Consider the following 24,901-nt stretch of genomic DNA (forward strand, 5'->3'; position numbering starts at 1 on the left):
GATACAAGTCCTGCACAGTGGCCCATGGGATATTCAGCTAAACTTCTTGCAGAAAATTGGCCATATCACTATGATGCTGGTAAAGGGAAACATTTCCTGATTCGCTCCTCCAAAACATCTAAAAGTGTCTCAATAATATCTGGTTACTGAGCAGGTCGTGGGTGATGTTCAACTTCACTTTCATGCTCATCAAACCACTCTGTCACCAACCTGGCTGTGTGAATCAATGTTTTATTATCCTGATACACGGCACCGCCTTCAGGAGACAATATTTGAACAATTGGGTGTTCTCCAGAATGGTTCGGTAGTCCTTGGCAGTGACGAGCATATCTAGCACAAATACTGGGCCAAGAAAATGCCATGATATTGCAGCCCAAACCATCACTGATCCACCCATATGCTTCACTCTGGGCATGCAACAGTCTTGTTGGCATGCTTCTTTGGGGCTTCTCCACACTGTAACTCTCCTGGATGTGGGAAAGACAGTGAAGGTGGACTCATCAGAGAACAATACATGTTTCACATTGTCCACAGCCCTTTTTTTTGTCATCATTGAAATGATGTCTGGCATTGACAGTTCAAGTGAATTAGTGGGACATTGTCAGAGCTAAATCTAAATTTACCCAGCAGGCACACGTCATAAGATGTTAATATTAAGTAAGATTTAGGTTGTGATGTCAAGTGAACAAATTCATTGTCTAGTCAGTATGCCTAAGGACAACATTATTTTGGCATCCAATAACGACATCAAATTATATTATGAAAATTGGCTGATTTATCGGATGTGTTAGAAAGCGGAAAAATTCAAACATCTAAAACGGACGTCATATTTGTGTAAAATACTGACATTTATTCGTCAGGTAAGGCAACCAAAATCCAACGTCTGATAGATATCATTATGGTATTGTCCACACAATGTCTAACTGTAACATCATTAGAAGTTGATATTTGGTTGATTTTAGGTTGAACGCTGGACATTGACGTCGGCCCAACGTTGGGTTCAGACGTAAACCCGATTTTCGTTTACAAACAAAATGCAAGGTCCCCACAACGTTGGGGTTCAACGTCAATGTGACGTCATCCTGACACCCTGTGCCTGCTATAAAGGCTTGAATGTGAAACTTTTTTTTGTTTGTTTTGTTTTTACATGCCATTTATTATTACATTTACAATAATATGCCTGTTTGACACATCTACACTTCTCTTCACTACTTTTTTTTTCTCCTGGGTGACTTTCTCATCTTTTGATCATTTTAGGTTTACTTCAGCGTATAATTTTCCAATCTCCTTCCCTGCTGTTTTTCTGGGTTGCTTTCATTAGATCACACGCTGCTCTTTCTCTCTCTCGCTCTGTAGAGGATAAAAGGATTACGGTAACATTCCAGTGTAATAATGAATCGGGACGCTGCAGGTCACATGACACTGTAAGTTTCCACTACCCAGCTGTAAACATCATGAATCTTTCAGAAAGAAAGAGAGTAAGAGAGAGAGACAGAGATGGACACTTTATCCTCAAAGAGCATTTTAGATCCTAGACAGCAGCTCGTGTTGTGTTGACTCTGGATTAAATGACCCAGACATTTGCGACATTGCTTGTGTTTAGACTGGGGATAAAATAGCTCAGATTCTCCAATGATAGCGAATATTGTTTTGACTCCTTATCATTGCTGTTTTTGAGAACGATTTCAGAATATGTAGATGGCTCGAAGATGAAAAGGGCTTTTCAAGCATCAACACGATACAGGTGGAATAGAGTTTCTCTGAAAAGAGTTTTAATTCAATAGTTGCAGAATTTTTATCTTAAAAAGAAGAAAGGTCAGCTTCTGAATTTAGTTTTAGGGCAGGCTAAGCTAGCCGTTTATAAGAGAAGGAAAAACTAGGTTGAAAAGTTGTCTGGAGAAAATGTGGTGGTGATGCTTTTAAATTTGGTGAAATCATGAGTGCTGATTGATTTTTTTTTTTTTAATTATTATTAGCATTATATTATTATTATTATTAATTTGTGACATGTAATACTGTTTCCAGCTCCAAGCTCCTACTCATTTGAATTCACTTTCTGGCCATATATTGCGACCGTGGTTATCAAAAGTATTATCTGTTTGTAATTGTTTATTAATACTATTTGTTGAGCCTCACCGTACAGTTTGATATAATGCTTGGACCAGAAAGAACATATTAACTTTTTAGCTGAAATGGTGTATTGTCTTATAGTTAGTTTGTACATTGTTACTTTAATTGGTGTTATTTTTTGTGGTTCTTGTGCACTGTAAAACAAAATTGCAGTAAATCTTTGGTTGTGTCATGATCACCAGCGATCTAGCGGCTGCGGATCATTGGTAAATGTGCACCTTCAACTAGACTACTGTCACTCAACGTACTACAAATTTACTTTGTCATGCACTTCGTACACACTGGTTGCTGTTTTACTTTAATTACACGCACTCACATACACACCCGGAGGATTGTTATGGACTGATTACTTTAAATACAGCGCGCACACACACACATACACCTTTGCTGAGTCTCATTTACCTGTATTGTGAACATTACGACACGTTTCCCTACACTTGCCTTACCATGTTTGACCCTTGCTTTGTTTTGTTCGTTTACGTTGCTTGCTGCCTGTACTGACCATTCGCCTGTTATTTGACCAATACTTTGGCTTGCTCTGCATGTACCTGATTGCTGCTCTTCTGACCATTGCTTGCCTGACCATTCTCATAATAAACCTGCATTTGGATCCCTAACTCTGTTGTCAGCGTCCATCACATTTCAAGTTGCCATTAATACTGTAAAATTTACAAGTCCACTGTAAATTAACAACCTCAATCTGTCCGTCCCTCCCTCCCTCCATCCATCCATCCATCCATCCATCCATCCATCCATCCATGCTGTATCCAACTAAAATGTAATTTGGTGTAACAGTAGTCAAGTACTAAAAAACCTTGTCATGAATATTTAAAGCAAGAATCATTTGATTACATAATAAAAGACAGTGTGCTCAGACAGTGTGCTTCAGAAGTTCCACACAATCGATTTGTTTGGACAACATAAGGTAATAAATTAACTTTTTAGTTTTTGTAAATTGAAGAGTATTAATTATAAATTAACCAGTCCCCCCCCACCCCCCCCCCTCAAAAAAAAAAAAACCCTCAAAAATTGTTTATTAGCTCGTTTAAGTCTTTTGTACAAAAAAAAGTGTTGTCGTTATGCTTTAATTGTTAATTTAAAATACTTAAACTTTGCCATTACACTTTTTACCCATTTTTGTAATCATGTTTTTTTGTAAGGAAGTGAAAATTATTCACAATTTTGGCAGGATCAAATTTACTTTTCAACAGTATATTTTCAAATAAATACATTTAGTAGTATATGATCATTCAATATATTTGAGTGTTTTATTACACTGTATCTCCACCAATTTTCCACAGCTTTCCACAAAAGCGCAAATGGATCATTCGTTACTATTGGTCACTTTTGAGAGTGAATTTATTTTTTTAAACATCCTAGTAAACATATGAATCTTTGCACACTGGTTCCATTTTTGCTATTGGTTAAATGGAGGATTGTCTTTTAAACATAAACTGTTCACCAGCGTCTTCTTTACTATTGCCAGTCACGTGTGCGTCACCTGCTCATTTGCATAGTCTGAAACTATATTCTCCACCTTATTGACACAGTGCTCTTGGCGAGACATATGCTTGCCCATTATTTCAGTTAATCTCTGCTGTGGATTCTCACATTCCCATGATGCTCAGTGTTTTTCCGCGAACGCCTGGCTGACGTGGTGCCATGTGCGCGGTTTGTTTTTGTTGGAGCGTGTGCGTGTTTGTGTTAGCATCACAATGCTCTGCACCGGGCCAGACGGGGTGAGAGGCTGCCGATGGGATGCAGGCAGACGAAGGCCAGACGATTGTGATGGAAATTTTGGGCTTTCCGAGCGGCAGGTTGTCTGACGCGAAGGTCAATTTTCATGGCCTTTGGGGGAGGATGCTCTGTCAGCATTGTGTGTTTGTGTGCTTTATGACGTCCAGGCTGTTTGTGTTTGTGTTCCTGTGCGTCGTGCCAGTGTGTTCACTTGCCGAATTGTGCTTATATTCAAATATGTCTTAAAAAAGAATCCGAATGTTCATCTTGGTCTGCCAGTGTTTATTCATGGCCTTTTATTGTTCATAAAAATGTCAGTTTTATCGGTATTCAAGCCTCCGTTTATGATGCTTTGTTAAATCACTGCCTTGATAACAAGGACAAACCTCTGAAGGAATCTGGCTATCGGAGGAATTTCAAACAGATTCACAATGTTACTATGTAAATTACAAGTGAAATAATTCTATTTAATAATAAAGATATTGTATTATGCTTTAATGAAGCTGTTTTCCAAAAAAAAAGTTATTAGTTTGCCTCTTTTATTCATATTTAATTATTATTATTTTTAAAACATGCCCTAGTAGTAAACTACTAATAATAACAGTAATAGGTTGTTCTCACATGACGTCATTGATGATGTACGGAATTCAGATGGAGGGCAGGAAGGAATGAATCGCTATCAGAACATCAAAATGTTTGTTTTATGCCGTTTATAATTGTTTAAATTAGCCAAAAAAAAAGAAATGCCGAATAGCTTTTATAGACTTTTAAAAGTTTTAGCTAATAAAGGGGAGAAGGTATAAGGATATATACCAACATATGTGCTTATTTTCTATTTATATCTCTTTTGAAATATGGTATAAATTGCAAAAACACAGACTTCCCATTTTAAAGAGCCCATATTATGGGTTTTTGAAAATTCCCCTTCATGTAGTGTGTAACACAGCTCTAAGTGAAGTGAAGTATCCAGCTAAGGCTTAAATCTGTAAGAGTACAGTTTTTAAAACACTTGATTCATCTATAAAAGAGTCGACTCATAGTGCTTCAAACGAGTCGCCTTGATACCGAGTCATTAGGTGTTTCGCCATGACGTACGAACGAAACCAAGTTATTCACGTGCACGCGCAAACCGGGAGATTTCAAACCTGAGGCCCCGCCCTCTGACGCAGTAACGCAGACACACACACACACACCCACAAACACACGCACACAAACATGCCGGTCGATTGAAGTCACACTGCAGATGGATTTTATATCGAGCCTCTACCCAAAGATGAAACCTCAGCATTATAACCAAGCAGTTGGAAACTACTGGAAACTTCTGCAAACTACATGCTACAAAGAATACTTCATCGGCGTTTGTTAAAGAAAAGATCAGTAAAGAGTAACTTACTGATGGATGTCAGGATGGGTTTCTTCCTCCTTTTCTCAAGTGTAAGTACGTGCGATTAAAGTTGTTGCCTCGTTGACTCTAGCTTGCAAATGTATTTAGTTGTGATTTATTACTAGTAACCACGTGTACTGTATCCAGTTAACTGGCTATATTCTCTTATCGCGTGCAAAGTCACGCGACGCGTGCTGCTTTGTTTATGGAGCTCCGTGGACGAGGGTAGTGTGTGTGTGCGTGCACTGTCGCCCGGAGGTATGTGTGTGTGTTTGTGTGTGTGTGCGCGCGTGTTGTCGCTCGGAGGTCTGTGTGTTTTTGTGTTTGTGTGCGTGGACGATGGCAATGTGTGTGTGTATGTTTGTGTCTGTGAAAAGAGCAGAGTGAGACAAGCTTGGATATCTCCTTGACAGTTTTTGGAGTTTTTGCTCAATGAAATAGTTAATCGTCTGAATTTTCAAGTCCATGGACTGTATTTACATTGACCCACTGGCAGCTAAAATCCACGCCTACACTATCGAGCGTGTATGAACTGTGATTACTTTTATATTGCTAATTAGCTGTTGTGCATTTTACTCTCTGACTGAAGGCAGTCGACCAATCGCGACAGACTCTCATCGGTCCAATCAGCGCAGATTAGCTTCGCGCTAAGGAGGGGTTTGGGAACAAATGAATCACTGGACGATTCATACAGGAGTCGCTGGAATAATTTGGTAAAAGTAAATGCAGATTATAAGACCATGAAAGTGTTTTTTGACCTTGCATGCATATTAGACTGTTGTTGGAGACCCTTACAACCAAGATATGACCCTATTTCATGTATAATATGGGCTCTTTAATTATTATTTTTTTACTTCCTGCCCTCCATTTAAATTTTACGCAACATCAGAACCAGTTGATTAAAAACCTATAATATAATTATTACAACTAACAACAATAATAACTAAAATAATGACAGTAATATTATTATTATTATTAATAATATTAACAATTTTTGTTATTGTTATTATTATTATTACTATTTTATTATTATTATTATTACTATTTTATTATTATTATTAAAACTTGTTATTATTATTATTTCTAATATAACTTTTTTGTTGTTGTTATTATTATTGGTATTTATAAGATAATCAGATGAAGCGAGTTGTGCTGTTTTTCCACTTTAAAACTTTAACAATTCCAATTTTTGCAGCAATTACAGCAGCACATTGCTCTCTCTCTCTCTCTCTCTCTCTCTCTCTCTCGAAGATTTTCAGTACATTTCCTGAGAACTTCAACACTAATGTTATCACATGCCTTCTGTAACTGAAACCAAAGGTTTTCCTTTGAATTATGTAAAGGCATGTGTTTTTGAGTGAAACTGATCCAGCTTGTCAAAATAATCTCTTTATGATGATAATATTTGATTGTTTATAGTGCATAATGACTACTTTGTTAAAAGAGTTCACCCAAAAATAGAAATATACTCATTGATTACTCTGCCTCAAGTGGTTCCAAACCTTTTCTAAGTTTCTTTCTTCTGCTGAACACTTAAGAAAATATTTAAAAGAAAGTTAAAAACCTGTAACCACTGAATTCCAATGTAGGAAAAACAAATCGTATGGAAGTCGGTGGTTACTGATTCCCATAATGATTCTAAATGACTGATAAAGGTGAAACAACTAAAGTTTGAGTAAATGATGACAGAATTTAAATTTTTGGGTGAACTCTCCCTTTAAGACAATCGAAACCGCTTAAGAATTTAAGTTTTCTTGTCAATTTTTTCCCCCCGGGGTTTTCACCTTTAAGAGGGGAATGATCGGCATAGAACCTCGAGGCAGGAATTGAACTCGGGTCACCTTGAACACCGGAGTGCCATGTGTCGACGCACTAACCACCACACCTTTGGTGCCAATGCCTTCTAGTCATTTTTACCATCATTTTATTATAACTATTACAAATGAAACTGAGAAGAGTTCACAGTTACTACAATACCTCAAAAAAATATAAAAACAGCTGTTTCATATCTGACAAAAAAGCTTTATATCAAAAAACACTGTGATATAATATTACCAATCAAAGGGTACTTATTTTACCCCTTTTACAAGTGCCTTTGGTGTCTCCAGAATGGGTCTGTAAAGTTTCAGCTCAAAATACCCATCAGATAATTTATTATAGCCTCCAGAATGCCCGTTTTTTGAGTACAGGGCTGTTTTTGTAGCCTGTGGATTTAACTGCAAACGTGCATGTCTGCTTCTCCTGCATCACATCAGATAAACAGCAGTCAGTGATGGAGAGAGACATAGATGAAGCTGAAATACAGCTCATAAGTCAAAAATGCTAGTTCATGAATTTGTGGTGTTTATTCAAGCCTTTCTGAAAAGATGAGTCACACACAAATGCTGTTTGTCATACACACACATATTAGCGTTTAGTGACACACGGTAAGAGTTTAAAAATTGCATTGCGATTTCAATTTTTAAAAACCTTTACAAACAGTCTGTATTAAAAATGTTTTAAACGTATAAAAATCACGGAGAGTTGGAACAAATATTTTATTTTAATTCCAGTTTCTTTACAAAAAATGTTCGGAGGACACGCGTATACATACTATAATAGAAACACGATGCCTGTCAATCAATTTGGTGGGCAAAGAAAACCACACTCCTACATCACATTGCGGCGGGCATCAAAATTACTGGAATTTGAATCCTATTTTAGCTTCAGAAAACTAAAAAAATAGACTTATTGTCTTTGTGTCTCCCTAATATGACAGTAGACATACAATACAGTTCTATCCAATCAGCTTACAAAAGGTGATTTTGATTAGGTTCCCTTTAAAACAATAATCAATCTTACTGTCTACACTTTTCAACAGTAATGTGACGTGCACCAGTTTCACAATACATAGTAATATACATTAACATTTAACAAGTGAAAACAACCTGATTAGTGTATATTTATAGCTAATTGAATTACATTTCATTAATAAATATGATCAAATTATGCAAATCATGCTTGTTCGTTCCAGCCATTCACATTATCATTGTTTGCATTGCTCAAAGCCGACAGTGAAGCAATCACTGCAAACAATTTTCTGCTTGTTTGCGCCCTGTGTCAGTTTTGTCTGAGTGCACGTGTGTATGTGTGCGTGCTGGCTTTCTGTTGCCTTGTAGGCAAATAAAGCAGCGAAGCCTTGGATAAATGCGTCTTTGTGTTTTGTATGATGTGGAGTCATGTGTGGCTCCATCCAGCACCTCTCTTCCAAGGGCGCCTTCACTTCCTGAGGCAGAAGAGAGACTGCCATTCACAAAGAGCCCATTCACAACCTTCAGCAAGCCAATCTGCGGCCTCCATGAGGGTGAAGGAAACATTATATTTCTGAATGGATGTGAATCTGAATTTGTACACGTGTGAAGTTTGTGGATGGTTTGATTCTTTGTGTGTGCTATGTTGTTGTAGTTTTTTTCCCTCTCTGCTAGTATTTCTGTCTGTTTGGTGTTTATGAATGAAGTTGGTGTATAGCCTGAAGGTTGTAGTTGTGTGTTTGGCCAGCACTAATGAATATGACAGGCTTATTTATCACGCTTTAGCTCAAGCCTCAGGACAAATAACTCATCCTCGGTTAAACAACACGGCTTTCCTCACTGTATCACACACAGATGCCGACATTAATAAAGTGAGGCAGTGAGGGTTTTCTTTTATAAGTGTTCTTACAATTTAAGGAAAGACACAATTTTTTGATGGGTAGCACGGTGGCTCGGTGGTCAGTAGTTTCTGTGTTTGCATTTTCTCCCCTTGTTGGCCTTGGTTTTGGCTGAAAGGGCATCTGCTGCATAAAATATGCTGGATAAGATGGTGGTTCATTCCGCTGTGGTGACCCCTGATAAATATGGGACTAAGCCAAAGGAAAATTAATCAATTAACTTTTTTTTGTATTTAGCCTTTGTATGAAGCTGTTTTGATCAGTTTGTTTTTATTTGGTTTAAAAAGAGTCAGATGGGGTCCAAAAATTAGCATTTAGAATAATATTTATTGCGTGTTTCAATTTGTGTTGGGACAATATGAAGGAATTGAGATGAACTTACTTGATTAGTTGATTGAACGTAAAAAAAAAAATAAAAAATAAATAAAATTGTCCAAAAATAAAAAAATAAAGACTTGAGTTGTTTTGCATCAAATAAATAGTTTGAACAAACAATAAATGCATTTTTTTAGTGTGTAGAAAGGAATACACACAGGTTTGTAATGATATAACTTGATATCATCATTTGAGACGTGAAACATCTATAAAAATAGTTGTATTGATTTTTTTAATCAATCAAAAACCAATCAATCAATCAATTAGCTAGCTAGCCAATAATTAGATAAATAATACAGCAAATGTCTCTGTGAAAATTAAACTCTAATATTGATACTGAATGGTGAATGAAAAGAAAACTTAATTTTTTTTCCGGATGGCATCAATGATGACGGGTGTGTGTGTCTGTGGTGCTTTACTTTTACTGGTAGGTGCAGGTACATGTACACTTCAATAATGCGAATAAAATAGGAATATTTTGTGTCCTAATTCGATTTGTGCTTACGAGAATTATATGTAAAGTGCTATTCCATCGCATGGTTTATTTGTATAGTGGCAGTAGTTGCAGCCTTTACTTTTGGACGTGGCAACCTTTAAACGGTGAAAAATTGAGTTACGTCACAACCACCCAAAGCAAAGAGTGACGCGCAACACTGAGGTAGCCCAGTAAAATAAATACAATTTTACTAGATATTTTTCAAGATACTTCTATACAGCTTAAAGTCACATTAGCTAGGCTCATCAGGTTAAGGCTGGTTAGGGTAATTAGGCAAGTTATTGTATAACGATGGTTTGTTCTGTAGACTATCAAAAAACAATATAGATCAAAGGGGGTAATTATTTTTACTTTATAATGTTTTTAATAGTTTTATTTTTTTTTTACTGCTTTTATTTTAGCCAAAATGAAACAAAAAATACTCTCTACACATGAAAAAATATTTTTAGACAAACTGTGAAAATTTTCTTACTCTGTTAAACATCAATACATTTAAAGGGGGGCTAATAATTCTGACATTATATATATATAAGCTTTAAATCTTAACTTCATATCTTTAATTATTAGAAACATTATGTGTTCAATATGTGTATTTTACAGGGAACATTTTATAAATGTATAGCAGAAAGCAAAAATACACCTAGGCAATGACAACAGCCATCTGAAAATTGTCTGTGTATGTATGTGCATACATTGTGAACATCACTGTCAGTTGTCGCTACACACACAAATGATTCCTCCCATCATGCCACTCATGATGTGTATTTCAGCTCTCATTTATTTAAATTCACCAATAAACACCCACAGTAAATCCAGCATAATAGCCAGATACCATATTGCAGTTTTCATGTAACATTAGTCTTCTCAATCTGAAAAGATCTTTATAAGATGAACCACATATTGCCTTTCTCAATTCACTCGCTTTATTTGTTCTGCGTAAACACTGTGTGATATTTATTTACTTTCACCGCGCGAGGGGCTTAATGGATAACAGCTGGGAACAGAATACCCTGCAATAATACACTGATTTACATAAGGCTCTCTCTGTACCTTCTCGTTTTTTCTCCTCTAGAACACCATGCTCTGGTACTTTGAGTGGTATGGCAATTTGATTTACACATTAATATGCATGCTCATACACGAGCACCTCTTTTTCCTGACAGCGGAGATGCCGTCAGTGCGTCTTATCTCTATAATGATGCTCAGAATAAGAGATGATGGTCTGTTGTCATCCTCACTGCTTTATTATGAGTGGCGAGGTATGGCTTCTCCCCCATCCCATAATCCCAATTTGAAGCTTAACTGCCTTGCCGTTCGACCCTGTTGAGTTCATATGACTCAATCCCCAAAGGCACTACAAAAAGCGTGAGGGCATCGATAATTTTCATATTCATATACACGAGGTCTTTGGTTTCCCCTGGTTCGCTTCATGGTTGATGGCTCCTTTGGGAAGCTGTAGGTCTTGGTCATGCAGAGGAAGGTTAAGGGAAGTTCAGAAGTGCCAGGCTGCTTTAAATCACATCGAAAGGGGTATGCTGAGTTAATTTGGCTTAAGGCTTTAGGCAGTGTTTTACTGAGCCAATGGAACGCCACAGTCTCACAATGCACTGCATCCCTAAATTCTCCCACCCTCCCATCTGTTCACCAATTGACTAGAGTATGCGAGCTGTAATAATGCAGTTTTCGCCATGTTACAGTAGCTAGAGCTACACGATTTGGAGAAAAAAAAATCAAATTGCAATTTAACATGATGATTTCCTACCATTTGATATAAGAGAGTGTACATAAGATACAGCAGTGCTGTATATATTCATCTTTGTTGTCATTAGTTAAATAAAATAAAATGATTCTTTGTTAATGCTTGCATTAACTAAAGTTAGCAGTATTAAATCATAATAAATGTACAAGTATTTTTTGTTATTAGTTCTAATTAACTAAATGTGAACTAATGCCGTGTTCAGACTGCAGGATTTTCAAAGTAGTCATGTCACAGATGTTTTCACACTGCATGACTATCTGGGCTAGCATTTCATCGCTGCTTTGTTTACACTGCATGATGGATCGGCGACAGGGACTTTCACATTGCATGACTTTACTATAGGAAGAATCGCCGACAACTTCGTCCAAACTACATCTCACAGCCAAAAACACGTCGTATATCTTTTGTTATTAACTACATAATGAGAAAGAAGCCATTAATGGGGTAGAACATGTACATGTTTGCTCACCTGGGTTTAAAGGGAATTAGCCATTTCTCCTCACGGTTGCTCCTGAGTCCTGTCAAACCTCCACTAGTTTTTTCTCCATTTTGTGGGTCCAAATAAACCAAAAAAGAGCGCTTTTAACTTCTCCCCAGCCTCCTGCTGGCCTGCAGCAGGTATACACACACGTGTACACAAGTGAATGCTGCTCTCTCATTGGCTGTAGGCGATTGCTGATGTTATTTTCAGTCAAAACTCAATTCACACAGCATGATTTAAATCGCCGACAGCTCCAGATATTCAGCACGCCAAATATCTCACAGGCATCGGCGACTCATCGGCGATTCTCTCAGATTGCGTCTTTGAAAGTTCATACTGTGTGATTGTCACTCACGTGCACGAGCACCGATTTGCCTGTGATTTCAGGCATTTGCCGGCGATTTCTCAAAACCTGTCGGCGAGCCAAAATCGGGGCTAAAATCACGCAGTCTGAACTAGGCATAAGTGTAAGGTGTAACCATCAATATTTATTAACTGTCTATAGATGTGGAAGTATATACCGTGTGCATTAAAGGGTATCATATTTTAAACTTTAGTTAATGTGTAATGTTGCTGTGTGGACATACACAACATCTCTGAATGTAATATGCTCAAAGTACAATGCAAAGTGAAACATTGGCTTTTAGAGTTAGCTTAGCAAAGCCTACAGCGAATGACGTTTGGGGACTATAAAAATGCATCCAGGTTTATGAAGTCACAAACCCTTCAGGTTACGTGCATACAACCTGCGCAGTGAAGGGGTGTGGCCAGATGCACAGTAATGTTATAGCAATGGAAGCTAAAATGGTTTTCAAACGCTGCTGTGTTCATAGAGCTTCTTCTGTTTCTTTCTGGGCTTCCAAAAGACATGACAACATATATATGAAGAGTTTTGTTGCAAAACGAGATGTATCCATTTTGAGAAATGTTGGTTATTTGACATTATTATTTAAGACATCAACAGTCAGTTTATTCACGCTTTTTATACATTAAACTATTACTTGAGCTCAGTGAAGGCCAGGAACACTCTCCAGTATAAATCCAGGATATTTTTTATTTAACTTTGTTCCCAAATAGTTCATAAATAAGTCAAAAACCATGCCATATTGCAAGGTATTTATCTTACCACTGCCAAACATCTTAAATTGGTAAAAAAAAACAATATATCATAAATATATAAAATAGTATATACAAAGATTGATTAATAATAAGATTCTGAGTTAGTTGTGGTCAGAACGCGCATAACATTATATATATATATATATATATATATATATATATATATATATATATATATATATATTTATATCATTTTGCGGAAAAAATGAATATATATATATATATATATATATATATATATATATATATATATATATTTTTTTTTTTTTTTTTTTCTTTCCCCGCAAAATGCTATATATATCCACCTTAGGCTATATTCTACTACAGTAATACCATTAAGTCGCGGTGTCACAGTTCTTGCCTCTGTTGCACCGAGTCCGCAACACAAGATCACCTCGCCCTGTCATATTTAATGAACTATTTCACTGTAATAATAATAATCATCATCATCATCATCAGGACCTGACCAGCCACTGTGGCTATAGTTGCGTTTCCAGTCACAATTTTCACGCAAGAAAAAGGGAGCGCGCACGCGTTTTAAACAGTCGTGCGCATTACAACAGCTTTGGCACAAGTGATCATCCTCTCATACAGTTTTCACAGTCAGACTCTATCAGGCACTTATCTTGGGTGCATATTTGTGTTAAATTTATATATTTAAATGCCAGCCTTTTTTGATTTACTAATCGCAACATTTCAAATTGTGATTACAATTTAAATCTACATAAATACATTTGTGTGCACATAAAAATAAGGACAGTTTGTTGGAGTCAGTATATTTCACACATTTACGAGCACTGAGCACTCAAACAAGTTTCCATCAAGTTTGCAAATGAAGGCCTTTGTTATTCTCTAGAATAAGGGTTATATAAACCTGTTTCTGAAGGGCCACTAGGTGTGTTCAGCATAATGTATAATTACAGTAATTTCATTCACAAACGTTAAAATATGACTTGAAGCTATTAACACATCACACATTACTCATTTCTGTGGCTACACAATCAACGCCTAAACATTAAGGCTTCGCAAATATTCAGGCTTTGTCTTTAAGTCCCATTGCTCAAAACCGAAGCTGTGTAATCAGTTATATAATGCCAAGTTATTTTTGCCTGTGTTCTGAATGATGTACACTTTTCCCCTTCCTGATGCCTGAACTCTCTCTCCCTATACTATTAGCAATACAAAATGTGTCTGTAGACTCTCTGGTGGCATTCAAACATCAGTGAGTGAGGAGCAAAAACAAAAGCCTAACAAAAGTGGTTGAAGCAAACCCCCTTGTTAGAGAACAGCCCTTTTTACAGATTTGATTAGTCGATCGGATTGCAAGTAAACAAGGAGACATATTCCCTTTGACACCTGCTTTTCAAATGTGTCTCTTTTGTCCATTCCTCTAATGAGGGGGGTCTGTGGCATGTGGATAGGGTTTCTCCAATCATTCCCACTCAGTTTATGAATGAACTCAGCAGGCAGAGAGAAGGTGGTTTTCATGGCTACACTTCAACAGCAATCCGACTGAATGCTTTTTCGATCACCTCTGGGTGTGTAACTACCAATTCATCCTGCTTGAAAAAGGTATTAGTACTTTTCAATTTGTTATGGCACATACGTGAGCAAACTTAATTATATTCTCTCTCTCTCTTTTTTTTTGTTGGATATTTCTATTTTATTTATTATTTGTGTTTAAGATATTGTGGAAGATAATTTTTGGTTTAATTTACAGCTGTTTATACATTTGAATATGTTGTATTTTGTGGATAATTCCATTTTGTCCAGTAAATGTTCTTTATTAGTCAGAATAATCATTATTATCATAATTTCAATAATGACCAAAATAATCCTGATCATGATTTTGATATTCGAGCAGCCCTCAACATGGTGCCTAAATGGAATCTAAAAATACTGGTTCCAAATTGTAATTATCATCTGTATGAGGATGTGATTGCATTTTACTATGACATGAAGACAGCTGACTTCTAATGCATCCCCAAATGTACTGTAATTAAACACTTGAACTGGCTAATCACAGTCTTCACTTTATATGGAATAAAAGCATTCCAAGAATTAGGAAAGCGTTTTTAGAAAGGCAACAAAAGTTGGGGGATTGGCGCTGCCCAACTTTATGTATTACTATCAGTCAGAAGAATAAACCTGTATGGGTAGAGATGGAGCAGACATCCTGTGGGGCAGCTTCTCTATTTTCAATGCTTTCTGTCCCACTACCACTTAATAGAAAGGATCTGCCAAACAATCTATTGGTCAATAGTTTATTTAAAATATGTGCTCGGTTTAGGACACATTTTTAGCAAAAACAAGCACTTTCTTTATTACCTATTACTTCCAATACATTGTTTCCACCAAGCTTAATTCATCATTCTTAGATCATGCTTTTCAGATCCAAGTGTGTTGGAGCTAGAATATCCTGGACATTAATAATAAACTCTAAATGCACATGCATGTTCTGAACACAACATTGCAGTTTTATCCTGAAATGTTATTGGCATGCATCACACATGCTCTAGTTCTTTGAATTCCTTTAGTATCGTTGGTTATTAAACACAATTCCCTTGTGCCAGATGTTCCTAATGCATAATCCAAATGCACAAACACACACACACATATACACACACACACACACGTGTTTGAGGGGTGTGTCTGGAGCTTACCCCTGCACGCCACACATGCTTGATCCCTCCACTCCAGAACAATGCCACAAAGCCCTCAAAGTTTGACCTTTCGCTGTGAATGGTTGCCGTGCCAACAGCCGCCGCAGCAGATGCCGAGAAGCCATCTTTACTCTCAAACCCTTTGACCCGCAAAAACTGCAAACTACCATTTGGTTTTCCCATGCACCGAGGGAGGGGAATTGATTGAGCGTTGTCTTTCGTAGCTCATATTCAGTAGCCTTAGATGGTTATTGCATTTGGAAATGGCCATATTAAATAGGCCAACAGGAAGCAAGTAGTCCTTTGTGGTTCATGTATTGGGCATTCCAGTAAAGGTAATGGTGAGCATCATGTAGTTGTACAGCAGTAATGGGGTCAAAGAATTCCTCAGCTGTTGGGTCTGTAGATGATTGTAATGCTCTGTGGGTTTGTGGTGCAGGTACAGAGAGCTGGTGGACACCATCATCACTGACAGGAAGAAAGCAACCACAGAGGAGAAGTGCCGGCACATTCTGCTGCATTGTAAACTCCAGGGATGGCAGGTGAGTTAACAAACATGTCTACTGTGGGGAGAACTCATATGGGATAGAGATGCTCTGTTCCAAGACTTGTTGGAAACCTGTGGTGATTATGGGATTTGAAGACACCATGGACTAGGGCTGGGAGGATAAATCAATGTTTTGTGATTCACCGATTGATCCATACATTTTTAGAATGCACCGATTCCCTCTGGAATTGATTCTGAGCTTAATTTTTAACAGCAGATGGAGATCTAGACTAGTTTTTATTCTTACACTCTTAGGGAGAATCAAGAAAGAGCACTTGTGCTCTTCGGTCATGTACTTCCACCATGGCTTTTGTGTCACTGGATTAATGTAAATAGCTCACTGTGAAGACTCTTGCAATTCATTTAAGCATTCATTGTTTGCTTAACCTTACACATACCTTTGAAATGTAGGAGTATGGCTGTTTCTAAAGCCCACTAGGCTATCTGGTGGTAAAAACTAAGCTCATTGATTCTAAAGAGAATTGCAATTCAGGAATGTGGTTAGAAGGGCATCCGCTGCATAAAACAGCCAATTCAATTCCATTCAATTCATCTTAATTTCTGTAGTGCTTTTATAATGTAGATTGTGTCAAAGCATCTTCACATAAAAGATTATAGTTAATTGAAACTGTGTCAGTTCAGTTTTCAGTGTTGAAGTTCAGTTTAGTTCAGTTCAGTGTGGTTTAATTTTCACTGCTGAGTTTAAACACTAAAGAGCAAATCCATCCATGTGCAGCTCTACAAATCCCGAACCATACAAGCCAGTGGCGATAGCAGCGAGGAACAAACATCACCAATTGACGAAAGTGAAGGGAAAAAAAGCCAAGAGAGAAACCAGGGTCAAACTTTTATGTCTTTTGGGAAGTGTTCCCAGCTCAGTTGCCCTAAATAATGTAGACTAACAATCCTTTAGAGGATTTGGATTTCAAAAGCATCTGCCAGAGTAATTGGTGGTTCATTTTACTGTGCCGATCCCTGATAAATCAGGGTCTAAGCCGAAGGATAGTAAGAGAAGTTAGTATCACAATCCATTCAGGTTCTAAATGATTTTTTTCTATTCCCAAAGCATTGATTATAATCCCAGCCCTACCATAGACATGGCAGTGTCAGACCCAAAGCACTTGCAGCTTATCAACAGAAAAGAGCTTGTCTAGTAATGGTAGCAGAGATGTCAAAAATTGGTGAGGTTATGTTGGGTTGTTATGGGCCAGTTGTTTTGGTGCATTCAAACTTCAACAATGTTTTGCAAAAATCAACTAGTGCAGCTTTAACTCTTATCTACCTTACTTTAAATGCCTAATTTGGAGCAAAATGGAAGACAACATCAGATTCATTATTTATAGAAAAGGAAAATTTTGTATTGCCATAGATATGTATGTAACGGACATGTCAACAATGTCATCTGAATCCCTGGACAAATGAGATAACATTTCACAAGTGTTAAAGTTTGTATTTTAATTTATTATTACAGGTTTTCAAATAACCTGTTAAAAACCTGTGTTATTTTACATTGACAATATTATTTGCTGAAATATAGGTTGCAGACACAAAGTAAACTTGCTTTCGGACCAGCTTTGACCATTTCAATATTGCAGAAGTCTTGCATATAGCAGCCAAACTAATGATGTATACAGATGAATCTATGTGTATTACAGAAACATCAAATCCAAAATGCCAAAGAAGAGCTATATTGATGCTTGATTTTTGTAAATCAACATTATGATTACTAGTGATTATTTGTGTTTAGTGATTATTTGTGTTTTCTGTGCTTTAGCTCAGTAACAATCTCCAGTCAAAGTATTAAACTCAACTGAAGTAGAGACTCTGCAGTAGTGTGCTGCCTGTGTACAGTGTTTTGAATAAGTTACTTACAAGAATTCATAGCAAACACTGCCTTAGTTGTCTACACTAAACAGACAGGGGGAAAGTAAGTTTTTCTCTGTTTAGTTAAGTTTTTACTCAAATTTTAACAGTAAAATGTAAAATCAACTTAAAACTATTTTTTTATTACATTTATTTATTTATTTATTTTTTTTAAATAGTCACTGCATGCGACAGTGCTGACATTATCAGTTATGTTTAATGAATGACCAAACACTATAATCATATACATTCTACAACCTGCTGCTATAAGCTCCACCTTTCAGCACAGTGGTTACAACCCAATGTCTTTAACCCTTGTGCACTGTTCAAATTTGCTACCTTTTGTTTTGTTCAGGATGAAAACATCCACTAAATTTAACCGGTGTAAAAATGCTACATTTAACTGCTTTTATTTAATCTTTTCGAAAAAAATTTTTTTTTCCCAAGCCAGTGATTTATATATTTATATATATATATATATATATATATATATATATATGTGTGTGTGTGTGTGTGTGTGTGTGTGTGTGTGTGTGTGTGTGTGTGTGTGTGTGTGTGTGTGTGTGTGAATCTGATGCATTTTTTCTGCAATTTATTTGATTATTGTTTTCATCCATAATAGCAAAAGGTAGTAAATTTTCCCACAGTGTATTGTTAAGTTTTTTTTTTTTTTTTTGTCACTAAAAACTATTCCGCTAGCTAAAACAGAAAAAGTTATGGCCAAATAAAAAGTGCATGAAAATTTCCCTAACAGCACATAAGGGTTAATATGTCTGAACAATAAATACAAACAGCTCTGGACTTTTTTCAAAATGTATCTTAAATGTATTTAAACAATTATGTAAACTGAACAAGCAGAAAAAAGGCTATATTCTCATTCATGTATATAGCCAGTAAACCCAAAATGTGCGATTACCTCTTTTCTTCTCTTGCGCAGATGGGCAACAGTAAGGTTTTCTTGAGATACTGGCAGGCCGATCACCTTAATGACCGCTGCCATCAACTGCACAGGAAGATTATTATCTGTCAGAAAGGTAAAATGAACAGCAGAGATTATGTGCTCATCCTTTATGATCTGTCAGCGGCCTCATATTTTGACTTCATCATCTGTATGTGTGTTTCAGTAATGCGTGGCTGGTTGGCCAGACAGCAGGTGCGTCGCAGGCTCACTTCTAGGAAACAGGAGCTCTGCAATGTCCAGCGGTTCCTGCAAGGAGCTGAGGACTTGGGTTTGCGCACTTATGACAACCTGGTCATTCAAAACGCAGCCGATATTGCTAGAGAGAACGACCGCCTGCGGGGTCACATCAGTGCTCCACCACTGGGAGAGCGACCAGAACCTGTGGGCAAAGAAGAAGATTCGCCTAAAAGGTAAATACTCAACTCACAGGATTAAAAAAACAAAACAAAAAAAGTAGTCTTTATTAGGCCCCGTTCACATTACACAATTTTTATTGTCGGTTAAGACAATCAGTGTGTCATATTAAGCTATTTTGTTTAGATGCTCTCCTGACATGTCATAGCTACCAAATATGCCAGACTACAGTCAGTCATCGTGCAATGTATACAATATGCATTTTGTCATATGCATATTATTTTTATTATTTATAAATTATAAAGATTTCGATTATGGATGTAACAATTCACCGTGAGCTGGTTGAAAATCCATTCAAATATGTGATGATTCAAACCGGTAGAAATGTTGAACGAATCGCGATACATGTTTTAAAGTGAGGGGCGCTGTGTTTACAGGCGCAAGCTCGCTTTACCTACACATCAGCGGTGAGCAAAAGGTGAGACGGCAGAGTAAAATGACCGTGGTGAAGTGTGCCAGACAAAACACGAACTGTCTGCAAATACTGCAAAAAAGACGCTTACTTACACTAACAGAACAACAAATATGATTCACATAAACCATCAGTATAGTGATAAACTACTGGCACAGACATCTATATGCAAAAAATAAAATATTTATTATCCAAACCATGTGGACCGGAGGATTTGCAGCTCCGCTTGCTCTGACTAGTGCTACCGAGATCACTGGTGCATCAGTGTTTTCATAGCGAAAGTGTGAAGATGTTTTCAGACTGAAAGAGAAAGTTGATCATTACAGAAGCAGATATTACATTATTTTGACCCTGTCTTCAAATTAGTGTATGCATATTTGTAATAATTTGCTCATTATTATTGAATATTTAAAAATTTTCAAGGTTATCTCTTCTTAAGTATATATATATATATATATATATATATATATATATATATATATATATATATATATATATATATATATATATATCATATATTTGTTTTTGTTTTTTTGTTGTTGGTTTTTTTATGCCAGTGGTAAGTTCCCTGGATCAGAGGGCTTATTGGCCACCTCTGTACACACTGCTCTCTGGTTTAGGAAAGGCGTTCTTCTTCACACCAGCCCTCTCAGCCCCAGTAAAAGAGTTTTCTCATCAGCAGGGGACATTGGAAATGTGCAAATAAGCTGATATTTCTTTTTAAAAATGGTAAATCTCAGCACAGTCACAGTTTTAGTTTGTTTAGTTTCTTCTTTAGTTTTTATTATTCTTTTTTTTTTTTTTTTTTGTAAAATAGCATTTAGTTACAGCAGAAAACATATTATTTTGCAAAAAGTGTGCAGCCTTAAAGAAAAAGATGAAAGGGCTCTTCACCTTAAAGTTGTTTCAAATAACTTTGTTCAAAAAAATTGTGACTAAATTGTATCGTACGTTTAAGATCGTTAATCATATCGTGAGTCAGGTAAATGGTTACATCCCTAGTCTCAGTAATTGTCTGATTATAGTTTACATGGTAACTCCTAGGGATGGATACTGAAACTCAGTACTTTATCAATATCGGTGCTAAACTATAAAAGACATTAACGGTTCTGCTATTGGTACTGGAGAATTATTGCTACATAAACATTATCTACAGTAGCATAATTTAACTGACCAACAATTTCTAATTTGCAATTTTTGATATTCAACCCATACACTTGCACTAAATAAATGGTGGAGAGAACCAAACGGTCGAGAGTATGGTTGTATTTCACCCGAGTAGACACTATGTGCTAGCAGTCAGTCATATAAGGTCTCTTTAAATTAGTAAAATGTTAATAATATAGTAAACACATTCAGTTACATTGAAAAAAAAAAATATATATATATATATATATATTTTTTTTTCCTAAACATTAAAAATGTATTTACATCACTGTATTTACAAATAGATGAATAATTCTAAACTATGCTTATTAAAAAATTATAAAGAAATAATAATAAAAAAACATCTTATTTTCATCTCCAAAATGGTATTAATTTAATTACAAACACCGTTAACTTATTTATGTGAATATGTTAATGATAAATCAAAAGCATTAGCCACAGTGGATTGTTTAACTGCATTTTGCAACTCAAAGAGGGTATTTTCAACTGATGGGAGCAAAAGAAGCCAAGAAAGCTTCCGACTTCTGCCAGAAAAGGCAAACATGTTGATTTTTCCCCAGAAGAATGGTTAAAACCTTGTCATTTGCAGCCTAACCTACATGTTCTTACTATGCTACTTCAAACCTTTGCACATTCTTTTTCAGTAAATTGTTTATTTAATTTCACATTTAAAAAGTTATAAAATAAAATGTTGTTATTTCTGTTCAATTAGTTTTTTGGGTTTTATTTTTTCATTTAAAAAAGCTACACAAAAGTATACAGATAAGAGTACCGTTAAAGTACCAAACCGATAATTGGTATCAATAAAAGTAGTTATACCATTAAAATCTTAATGATACCCATTACTAGTAACTCCAGTACCTACTACAGAAGTGCCTCGGCTATCAATTGCTGTGATAACACATTTGTCTTTTACAAATCCCTACATTACCCTACATCCAGCTAACAGTGTAATTCTGAACGAGGATTTAATGATCTCTTTAGAATAGTCAACATGAGTTTCTATATAAACATCACAATTTAATGCAATATTAAAAGCAGGTAGTGGAGCTACATATGAGGTAATAAGATTGTTTATGTAAAGGGCTCCTGTCTCTACTGTTTAAGCAGATATTGTAATAAAACATATCAAAAAAATAATCAAATTCATATTGGTGTTCCTTAGGGGATTGACATCTTTTGTCTGCTGAAATTGAATCTGATTTGGCAGCTCAGATCTGTCTGCGCTACTGTGAAACTTCCTCTTGAAGGATTATATTAGACACACTAACAGTCTAAATTATATTGGAGTGCCTGATTATATTATACACTGCAAAATGTGCCATCTTCAACTCGGGTTCGTGGAACCTATAAAAATTCATGGGAGATTTTATTGGTTCTGCTTGTTCTCCTCTTGCAAATAAAACAGGAACAGAGTGAGCCTTCATTTGTCACTGATGTGAGAAGCGTTTGCACTCTTTGAAACTTTGTGGGATTTTAGCAAAAGGAAAGACTGATGTCTGAGTTGTAGAGCAGTTTGCATTGAGATAAAGAAAAGCAAAACAACTTACCCACAAAATTACCTTAACCAAAATAACCTACTAACTTACTACAAATTACCTTGATATTTTTTTTTCTTTGATAATCAGTATCCAAAACTGAACTCATAATCACAGTGTGTATATACTGTAAACAAAAAAGGGGGAAAAATGTTGCCCTCCTGTGAAATTTGTATTGTTTTTTTTTGTTTTGTTTTTTTACTTTATTTGCCAAGTGATGGAATATGATTTTGGAGAAAGTATTATTTGTTTTAGTTGATGCATTTTAAGGTCAATATTATTATCCCCCTTAAAAAATTTATATTCTTTTTTTTTAATAGGCTTAAAAAAAACACTGTTGTACAATGACTTGCCTAATTGACGTAGTTAAGCCTTTGAATTGCAAGTTCAATACTAGTATCTTACAAAGTAACTAGAAATATGTGATGTTCTGTCATCATGGCAAAGACAAAATATATTAGTTATAAAAATTATTATGTTTAGGGTTGTCACGATACTGGAATTCGGTACTAATCGATACTGAAATTGTAAAAAACATTTCCATTTCCCCCAAACATTTTAACGCTTTTAGCGCTGATATGCCATTGTGTTCATGTGCTCAACAGATGTGACCGTGATTGGCCGTGAAGGTCATTGGTTCACCAAACTCATTGCTGTTTACTGAGTGTAAACACTGATACAGGGACACTGGGGCATTTTAAAGGCGCGATTCATCAGTGGATCACTTGTATGTCAGCTTATAGACAATCCAGCTGATCAACATGACTTTGAAACGCTCCAGTGTCCCTGTATCTGTGGTTACACTTGGTAAACAGGAGCGATTTTAGTGAATCAATGACCTTCCCAACCAATTACAATCATTTCTGTTGAGCATGTGAATATAATGGCAAATCAGCTCTGTTTAAGAACAAGCCCAAATGTTCGCAGGAATTGGACGGTTTTAAAATTTCAGTACCGATTGATACTGAATTCCAGTATTGCGACAACCCAAATGTTTGTAAATAGGTTGAAAAAATCTTGTCACTTTGGAAATATGTAAAAAAAAACAATACAAATTTTACAGGAGGGCTTCATCTGTGTTTAGCAGGAAGTAGTGGCAAAAGGTACCAAAAATCAACAAAGAAAATCTCAAGCACTATATTTAAAGACATTTTTGTTTTAATGACAAAAAAAATAATAATAAATAAAAAAAAAAAAAAATATATATATATATATATATATATATATATATATATATATATATATATATATATATATATATATATATATATATCATACTAATATATCTTCCTATTACCCATTCAACCATGCACAGTTTAGATTGGCTTATGTATAAGCATTAATAGCTGTTGTATTGATATCAGTGGAAAGCGTAGCTGAACATAAAGCTATTTGTTTTGTTGTTTCACAGAAGAATGCAATGAACATACATGCATGTATTAGTGTTCCCATCGAGTGCTATATGACCATCTGCTCTTATGAAGGGGGTTGGCTTCTTGTTTTTCAAAACACGCACATTCATCACATACATTCACTTTTAGCATCACAAATGAGGGAGGTGCCAGGTGACTGAGTGATGGGGGTTTCATAGCTAATCTAGATGTGGCAAACTCAATCAGCGAGTCAAGAGGAGCTCCATGCTGCTAATCAGAGAGAGAGATAAGACCCACCCCCCCACTCCGGGTTACTGAAATCTCCTTAGGGTTTTAAGTCACTGTAACCCCCTACCACCCCCTGTTCCCCGAACACCATCCACCCCAACACACTAATGCTTTTTCTCCAAGAACAACAGATGGTAGACCCAGATTAAAAAGGAAATATCAAATAAGAGTGTGTGTGTCAAATTACAGTATTACAGGAAGCAGCTTAGATTTAAACAATCAACAATGTAAATAATCGTTTGGGGCTTTGGTTTCTGTGTTATCCAATTGATATCCATTAATGTAATGCTAATTTGTATTACCCTTTGGTATCATGAGGATTAAAAAAAAGTCTTTAAACGGTTAGTTTACCTAAAAAAAATAATGATTTCAACCCCCGAGACCTTTGTTTGCTTCAGAATCCAAATAAAATGAATGCATTTTCCATAGACAGGTTCTAGACTCAATTAAAGTCCAAAAACCATCCTCAAAAAAAAAAAGAAAAAACATTTGCCTTAATTGGAATA

The 24,901-nt window shown here is 36.1% G+C and overlaps 1 protein-coding gene across 13 annotated transcripts in view; it reads left to right on the forward strand.

Annotated features, from left to right (window-relative positions):
• myo16 (myosin XVI) overlaps positions 1 to 24,901 on the forward strand; it is a 357,150-nt gene that overhangs the window by 287,908 nt on the left and 44,341 nt on the right. For all 13 annotated transcript variants that reach the window (XM_073912461.1, XM_073912457.1, XM_073912458.1 and 10 more), the window contains 3 exons: positions 16,272 to 16,374; positions 19,180 to 19,276; positions 19,367 to 19,613. In XM_073912461.1, coding sequence (XP_073768562.1) covers positions 16,272 to 16,374; positions 19,180 to 19,276; positions 19,367 to 19,613 — 447 coding nt within the window. The remainder of the gene's footprint in view (positions 1 to 16,271; positions 16,375 to 19,179; positions 19,277 to 19,366; positions 19,614 to 24,901) is intronic.

Source organism: Danio rerio, chromosome 9 (assembly GCF_049306965.1).
Source record: "Danio rerio strain Tuebingen ecotype United States chromosome 9, GRCz12tu, whole genome shotgun sequence".
NCBI lineage: Eukaryota > Metazoa > Chordata > Actinopteri > Cypriniformes > Danionidae > Danio > Danio rerio.